Below are 9,269 nucleotides of genomic sequence, written 5' to 3' on the forward strand. Positions count from 1 at the left end.
GGATTAATTTCAGAGGAGTCATAGTCGTAACTACGATCTGATCAATAATTAAAAAACAGCTCAAGGCAATAGAAAAATAATCTCCAAAAAGAAAAATTAAGCCGAAAAGAAAATACATTTAAAAGATTTTTTTTCTAAATATGAATATGTTGTGGGGCCATTATCGCCAACGTTTGCTTTGGTGAAGGCCCACTCTCTAAGCTCATTCCTTGGCAATAAAACTGGGGAATATCATTCCATTGTTAAGGTGAGGGAAAAGTACTGTAGCTCTCCATAAAAAACTGGTACAACTAACCTAATCTTCTCATTAGTTCAATTTTTTTTTTTTTTTTTACTTGAAGGATAATTTGGTCCCTTGCAATTATTTTTTTATTAAAATATTAAAGCATCCCCATCTTATTCCAAGTGAGGGTTAGGTTAGAATGCCCCACTCAGAACTCGGAAGCCAATAGCAATACTGGATCAAACCAAAATATTACTCTTGCAGCAATTTCCACTTATATAGTGTTTCTAGGGGGAAAAATCCTAACATCAAACACCTTGCAAGAGTACTCTTTTCAGATGTTTTAAGAAATTGAGGTATTCCACCCAATCTTCAGATCAAGTCAGGATTGCAATATATTTTACACTATCCTATTTAAATGGATCATAAGTGGAGTTTCTACCCCTGGACATGGGTGCCTCTATTTTGAAGACAAATCAAAATCAATTTATGTTTCATAGATTACAGACAACAAGCATGCAGTATTTATACATGGGTCCATATGCATATTAATAAGCATTCAAGCATCAGTAGCAAGGAAAAATTTGATGAAATTTCCAGCTGTTTTAAAATAATAGGAAACAATAACAATCTTGTGAATTACTTCACCAAAGGGTCCAATGATCATTTGACAGCAACGTTCATGAGACTCATATGCGGTTCACAAACCAGAGTTTTCATATCCTCAAGGCAGGTAAGATTATATATTGATTCAAACAGAGGCATTCAAAATTTTTTCATAAGAATCAAATGAAACAAACAAAATAGACATTATGGGGCAGGGTGCGCCTGCATTAGAATCTAAGTTGAATAGTAGACACCATAATAGCCCAAGTGTGCTTTGGAATCTATAGTGTGAAAACGTAAGGAAAACAAAAGGTATATAGACAAACATGAGGCTAAGATACATATTACCTTTGGCAAAATTTTATATATAATATTGTCATCTGTCAGAGTTCAGCAGGGATCCAGACCCCATCAGGTAGCAGTACATTAAAGAAAAAGGAATCATAAATTGCCTCACATCTTCCAAGTTCTGTAATCCACAACCCAAATTGTGCCATGAAAAAGTCTGACTTGGAGCGGCAGGCACCGGCATCACAGAGAGCTCAAGGCGGGTATAACTTCATAGGGCAGAAACTGTTTGAATCCTTAGTTAGCGAATTACTATCATCGAAATAATCTACTTATAGCCAATCACCTCGCCCCAATATCTGGAAGCAGTGTAAACAACAATTGATTGAGAATTCAAAAGGGAAGCATGCAACAATGGTGGTTGGTTTAGAGCTGGTGTTAAAATGGAGCAACATTATTGTTCACAAGAATGGTTTCAGTTTCATGAAGTTTGAATAAGAGCATAAAACATGGTAAAGTCTTTTGAAAGGGAAGATTGGGTAAAATTCATTTAATTGTTGTATTCAGCAAAGGTGTCTTGATTTCCTAATCCATCCTATGGTTGAAAATGAAAATAGTCTGAGGAAAATATTACCGTTACTGTTTGTAGTTGAACTGCTTTCCCTTTCCCCTGAAGCATGCTGTTCAAGGAAGTCCTGAATTGTTTTCCAGTAGTTATCGCCACCAGCTAGCCATGTGTCCATATGCATGCCAGTAGGAAATTCCACGAAGAGACATCGATTATTACGAGCAGCTGCCTTGGCATAGAGAATTCGCATATGTGATGGTGGGATCATCTCATCTTGCAACCCCGAGAGAAAAAGGATGGGCTGCTTAACCTGGCATTAACATAGTATTTAGAAAAAAGGTGAGGCCCAAACTTGCAAATCCAGCAAGAGACACATAAAAGAAAAATGGCTTGGAAGCAAAACATTGAATGATACTTTTTATTGAGATAAATAAGAAATTCTAAAATCGAAAATCAGCATCCTCCATGGACTTGAGGGGCTTTAACCTCACTTCTAAACCTCGCAAAAGCAAGTGAATAAATGCATATCTTATACATACAGGAGAAATATGAAAATGGAAGTATTCCTCACCTGGCCAACAATCTCAGCAGTATTCCATGGAGAGCGTACAAGAAAATTGAGAATTTTAAGACCTTTAGAGCTGCTTCCTCCAATAAACCACTTCAGAAAAGGTAATAAAACACCAGCCATATCCAATATTGATGTAAAAGTATTCTCCAGTATCAGTGCCGCAACCTATGATGCAGAAAGAAGGCCAAAAATATTTGTAAACTACAGGGGCATGAACAAGCTCTTGTTGATAATAACAAGGAGGGATGAATCTAAAAAGGTAGGATCCAAGATTGCATCAGTCCTTTGTTTTCATGACTCGCTCAATGGTAAGTACAATATAATGAATACAAAAAAAGAAATGACGACTGTATGTTAAACTACTCAAGTTGAATATATTCTGAAAGTAAAGTTCAAAATGAATACTTCCCTAAAGACCAAAATGCTAGTAAAATACGTCATGATAAAAACTCCATCATAAAGTAAAATGCTCACTGGTTGGCAAAATGATATTTTTAAACAACAGAATGATGAATGACATTTAAAGATGATACTGTTAGTGCCCGTACAACTCTTTCATTTGTTAGTTTATTGCAGGGTGGGTGTTGGCACCCCCGGGGGGGGGGAGAGTGGCAGGGTAAGAGGAATAAAATTTCTCAGATAATCATTAAACAAGTCATGAATCCATATAAAACTATAAAAATCCTGCAATTCTATGTCAGAAACCTGGCTGGACCTACTTGATAGAGAATTGCTATAAATCCATATACAGCTATAAAACTCTTGCAGTTCTATTTCAGAAACCTGGTTGGAGCTACTTGATAGAGAATTTCCATACAATTCCCCTTGTCAATCTAGCAGGGTATAAGTAAATAGTAGCTTAACATATCGAGATTCAGAGTGATGACCAAATTCCCACACTACAAATTGCTGTCAATGGCAAAAAAGTAAACTAAAAACTCACGAATCCTGAAATGGCTACAACAAAAGAAAAGTGCAAAGTTTACTAGACAGATACCTTATCAGGGTTATTTTTTGCTAGCACAGCTCCAACAGCGCCGCCAAGTGACCTTCCAAATACAACTATTCTAGATGTGTCAACATCGTCCCTTTGAGAAAGATGGTCTAATGCAGCCTGAGAACAAAGAGGTTATTCACAATGGCAAACATCTATGAGAAATAGATTGACAACTGAAATAAGGATATCAATAAATTAAGCATGCCTGTGCACACCTGAGCATCCATAGTAATACCATGCTGTGAAGGATAGCCATCACTTGCTCCATAACTGTTTTAGTCCAATGATATATTAGTACCAATCTAGAGAGAAAGTTGCATGTGCATTTTAGAAGGCATCAATCTGTTAAAGATAAGGTGATGAAATAATAACATTGAGGTACTAGCACATACCCTCGGTATGAAAGCATGAAAATATTGCAATTTAACCGCTGCAACATTATGCGCACCATTTCAAGACGATGAGCAATATCTAAAAGCCAGTAGTCAAGGCCTCTAAAAAGCATAATGAACCTGATCAAGTGAAGATGTATAGATTAAAAATAAAAAAGCATATGAAGGATACTTCCAGCATTTTCTTGGAAAAACAAAATGGTTGGACCTGTAAATGAAACATGAGGATATAAAACCTCTAAGAACAGCATCTATTATAACAGTAAATTGATGAACATACAGAAAGTACCAAATGGTTCAATTAACAGAAAACATACCAAACGCAAAAGCTTGCATCATGGTGCATTTAGATCTAATTACATCCAAGAATTTGTACTTTCAAACGTTGAACATTAATTTGTTCCTTCTGTTGTTCTGATCACTATTGGCCTATTATTCTATGACTAGTTTGTAGCCTATTAAATTAGCACCGCATTATCCAAAAGAGGGAAGAAAACTAAATTAGAACAGTCAAGGCGGTAAGTTTAGACTGCATAGTTATAAAAGTGACGAAAATAAGACCTTCAACCAAGTCTTTTGATGCATAAGACGAGAAGATGTGACCCAAGACCATAGGTCACTGACACAGTAAGTATTATTTAAATTCTAAAAGAAGCACATGTAAAAGGGAAGGGAATCCAATTTGAGATTATTCCATTTAACCAAACGCAACACAGCCTGCTTCATTTAATCAACAGCAGTCCACCCCAAAACTTTCATTCCAAGAAGATACTGACTTCCCCATATTCAGTTAACTCTGAGAAATAAAATGCCAAATAGCACATCTAAGTTTCAAATGCACGCCCAAAACAAAGCAGACGCTAAATCATTTACCCAGCTAAAACTACAACAAAATAAGCCAGATATCTCTAACCCAAAGCAAATTTCAGAAAAATGTAAATCCAAATCGATTTGTATTAATTTAGTCGAGCGCGAAACAACCTAAATCCTGTATCCTAGCCCCAAATTGAGCTCAAAGCTGACAAATTTAAAGTAGGCTAAACTTCGTATCCCCAGAAGGGCCAAAATCCACATCTTAACTCCCTCAGTCAAGAACATTCATTTCTTCACCAAACCAATCAGAACGAAATTACTTAAATTGGCAAGGCGAAACAAAAGGTTTGGCAAAAAAAAAAAAAATTGAACCCAGTGAGTCAGTCAGATCAAACCTCGACACTCAGGTAAGAGCTTGATGAACCAGGCGTGAAGACGCACGCCATCGGAGGATCTGAGCCAGATGTCCTCGTAAGTGAGCCTGAGGCGAGCGGGAGTGATGGCGTAGGATTTGGTGAGGCCAGGCACGACGGGCACGTACACAAGCTTCTCCTGCAACGCCACCAGCAATGCCATACCGGCCACCACTAAGCCCCCAACTCCGTACAGCAGAATGTTAACATAGGAAACCATTCTCTGATTCTTTCCAGTCTATGGCGACGTCGTAAACCACGCACTTTATTCTCACCTCGTTTTGTGGCAGAAGGGGGGGAAAAAAGGGCGTCTGTGTTTGTGTTTTTGTGAAAGCAAGGTGAGGAGAGAAGAAATTGAGAGGGATTGGAGTTTGAAGCTGATTTCTCGGGAAACGTCAAGCGAATAGGGCGAATTCGATGGTATTTGTGGCCTCGCAGGATCAAAATTCACGGCAGAAGATTAATAAAGTCACACTTTCTTTTATGAAAGAAAAAATTGAAGGAGAAAGTTCTTAGCTTCTTAAATAGTTTTAAGGTTTGTGAATTGAAGAAAAGCTCAATTTTGATGGTGAGACTGAAGAACATGTTTAACTTCGACAATTAAACATGTTAAACTGAGATCTAGTTGGTACTTTAATGTACTGATTCTAAAATGAATGAAATGAAATAGTTATTTTTTTTCTTCTTCTGGGGCTAAAGAATGTAATAAATACTCCTCCGGTCCTAATTATAAGACCCAATTGATTTATTTGAGGAGATTAAGGAAGTAAGTTAAGTTGGTTATTTATAATAAATAAGTGTTGTTATTCCTAAAATATCCTTGCTAATTAAGTATATTGGCTAAAACTATCATTATTAGAAGGATTATCTTAGAAAACAATGCATAAATATAAGAAAGAAAATGGATTGGGTCTTATAATTAGGACCAAATAAAAAGTCAAATTGGGTCTTATAATAAGGACCGGAGGAGTAATTAGCTTACCGATTGCTGCAAGAAAGCCGAAAATACAAACTGTCATATTCATTTATCTTATACTACTCCGGTTCTTAATATAAAGTCTTGTTTGATTTTATATTGGTCTTAAATATAAGACCCCAATCTATTTTTTCTCTCATATTTACTTAATTTTTTTAAGATAGTCCTTCTAATAATTATAGTTTTAGCTAATATACTTGATTAGTAAGAATATTTTAGGAAAGACAATAAATATTTATTACAAATAACTAATTTAACTTCTTTTCTTAATTTCCTCAAATTAATCAATTGGCTCTTATAATTAGGATCGAAGGTAGTATTTGACATGTTTGTGCATTTCAAATGAGAATTATTGATTGTAGTTTTGATCTAATTATAAAATGTATTTCCCAATTTTTGTAAAAAAGAGTTCATTCACAGCTTGTGAAAAGACCAATTCATCATGTATTTTTTACATCATTAATTCTCATGCCGGTAGTACTCTCGCTTCGCTTAGCTATGTTAGCTACAATTTTAGGAATTGAATTCTCTTTTTTTTTTTGTGAGAGTGTCCAATCCTTTTTAATCGCTAAACCCACAGTACAATAGGTAATTCATCATATATTTTTAAATACATAAAAAATTTCTAAACAAAATTAAAATCATAATTTTCGAGCAAACAATTTGGCTAGTTCTACCCCTCAATTTCCCTAAACTAGACTTTTGGATTTTTCAACCAATTAATTTAACTTTTTGAATATTATTGAAGAAGTATTAACATTCTTTTTGGGAGTCTTGGAGGGGGGAAGGAATAAGTTATTTTTTGACATACTTTCTATATACATAAACATACACATTCTTTATTCATCTAGAAAGAGTATATCTCCAGGCACCTAGACAGATAAATATGTATGATGATCTTCTATTGAGAAATATGTACGTTGACCCATGTTCATAGATAATCATACAAATTAATCATGTGTCACAAACCATATCTGAATTGGTGACATGAGAATTTTCAATCCTGTGCTCTACTAGTTGAGCTATCCCGACCATTCACGATGCATTATCCTCATTTTAAGAGATTATTTAAGTATATATCAACTAAAAAAACAATTTAAAAAGTTTGATCCAAGCCCTATAATTTCTTCGATCTTCCAAAATAAAACTTTGTTTAGTTTCATTCAAAGTAATGATATGTGTTGTTAATCAGTTAAATGAGGATAGTTGCTCCAGCAGCAATGCCAGCCATTATGTTTAGATGAAATCCTAGGTTATATTTGTGTACGTATGTAGGTTAAAGTTTAAACTATGTAAAATTAAAAAAAAATCATGATCTTGAATATATATATATATATATATATATATAATGTAATTGGAGAAAACTTCTTACCCATTTGACATTTCATAGGATTATGTTCCTTATTTTTGGGAAATTATATGCATGATTTTCTGACACTATAATAGTTAGTCAAATATAAGATTTTATATTTAATGGTAATAAATTAATTAGCACAATTTAATAAATCATTCTAAATATATAAGTTTCTGAGACGGTAATTATGCATTCCTTGAATTTTTTTTTCCGGTGAAGTTCTTGATTCTTTTTTAATTAGACCGTCACGTCAAGTTAATATCAATGTTTAGAATATTGTAATAAAGTAATATATATATATATATATATAATGAGCTTTATATTATCCACAAGTTATAAATAATGTGATTCATTTTTATATTTTATATAGAGCCAGAGAAAATACAAAGAATTTAAATACATGCATATTCTTTTATGTGCTTATAAATTAGGTTGAGTTTAGAATCCAAGGAGTTTTAAAATAAAAAATTATTGACCAATAAAAAAATAAATTGAGGTATTTAGCAAAGCTGTTAGATTCGGAGCATTTATTAGTGATGAAGTTTAGGACCGTATCAAGAATAAATTCATGCAAGTAAGATTTGAAGAATTACTATAGTTAATTATTAATTTGAATATGACTTAAGAATATAGAGTTGTTGTTGTTGTTATGTTTAATATTCTTTTCTCATTATTTGGCGATGCCTTTCTGCGAGGAAGAAAGGATTATATACGTAGCACTTCTTCGGTCTTTAATATAAAACCTATTTAATTAACTGATTAGATTAAGAAAGTTAGGTTAAATAGGTTTAATTATAAAAAATGTAATATGTTTTCCCTAAGACACCATAATCATCTTTCTTAATACCATACTCCCGCTTCTACTTGATTATGATTGAAGAAATATATAGATAGAGGTATTTAGAGAGAAATTGATAAATATAAGAAATAGGTTTTATATTTAAGATAAAAACTAACTCACACAATTGGGTCCTATATTTAGGACCGGAGGAGTATATAAACTTCTTTTCTTTCTGTGTGAATATTAATTATTATTTTAAAAAATTGCAGTTAGTTCACTTTATCTATAATTATTTATTTTTTTTTTTACAACTTAATCCATATGAATACTCCTAATCATCTCATACTTTGAAGCCTGAAAATATGTGGTTCAATAGTTCCAACCCAATATACTTTGGAGGGACTCTTTCCCCACAAAAACATAAATTTGGTTCAGAAGACACTAAAAGTTGGCTAAAAATATATTCTTTTCGGTTCTAAATATAAAATTTAGTGAAATGATTTTTTTTTCTGGACTTAAATATTTGTTTAATCTCCCAAAATTATAATTTTTTTTTTATATAAAACTCTGCTTATTTAATTGTACCTATCAAGAAAAGTTTTTCATGAAGAGAGTAATTTTCAATATAAATGAAAAAAATATTTTAAAAAATAACATATTTTAATGAGATTTTTTTACATTTAAATAAAAATAATATGTTAAATATTTGTGCTGCATGGTTACAATTATTCCTAGCATGCTGCATGGTTACAATTATTCCTAGCATTTTATGTGATTTTTTTTTTTACAGGTATTTTTTTATTAGAGATAATCATGCGAGAAGAAGCATAGTTAAAAATTTAAGCACCATGTGGTACTAAATGTGATGTTTTACCTAGTAATGACTATTTTCTAAGAAAATGTATTAATTAAGGGTATTTTAATGAAAAAAATTTAATACGAGATAAATGGATGTAGTTTTATGAAATTCAAAAGGACCCATTGTTCAGGATAAGAGGGAGTTATTTATAGCGACGTTTTAAAATCTTACCAATAAATTATCTTTTAAAAACATAATTTATCTTTTTTGTTTAAGAGCGGCGCCGGCTGCTTACCTGAATTCTCATTTAATAGAATTCTCTGGTGAAAAAAATAAAAAAAGCTTTGTATAATTCTCATTCTAAATCTAAATAAAATAAATGTGGCCCCAAAAAAGAATAAATAAAATAAATATGACATATGTAGACCCGATAAAAGTAAAAATTGGACTGTTTTTTAAGTGTGTGATGGGGACCCTTTTTTTCTCTG

The 9,269-nt window shown here is 32.8% G+C and overlaps 1 protein-coding gene across 2 annotated transcripts; it reads right to left on the reverse strand.

Annotated features, from left to right (window-relative positions):
* Positions 1 to 1,088: 1,088 nt before the first annotated feature.
* Positions 1,089 to 5,328, reverse strand: LOC114749190 (alpha/beta hydrolase domain-containing protein WAV2). 2 transcript variants are annotated; one of them, XM_028937680.1, is made up of 8 exons: positions 4,854 to 5,328; positions 3,818 to 3,853; positions 3,646 to 3,724; positions 3,469 to 3,523; positions 3,254 to 3,370; positions 2,257 to 2,421; positions 1,752 to 1,995; positions 1,089 to 1,402 (listed from the first exon to the last, which is right to left on the reverse strand). In XM_028937680.1, exons 1-8 carry the CDS (start codon positions 5,089 to 5,091, stop codon positions 1,389 to 1,391), a joined length of 948 nt encoding a protein of 315 aa, XP_028793513.1. In that variant the 5' UTR covers positions 5,092 to 5,328; the 3' UTR covers positions 1,089 to 1,388. The 2 variants fall into 2 exon arrangements, with proteins under 2 accessions (XP_028793513.1, XP_028793512.1); XM_028937679.1 differs by having other exon boundaries at positions 1,089 to 1,476; positions 4,854 to 5,323.
* Between the last annotated feature and the right edge of the window lie 3,941 nt (positions 5,329 to 9,269).

This window comes from Neltuma alba, unplaced genomic scaffold, assembly GCF_004799145.2.
Source record: "Neltuma alba isolate B1F8T4 unplaced genomic scaffold, ASM479914v2 tig00005973_pilon, whole genome shotgun sequence".
Taxonomy (NCBI): Eukaryota; Viridiplantae; Streptophyta; class Magnoliopsida; order Fabales; family Fabaceae; genus Neltuma; species Neltuma alba.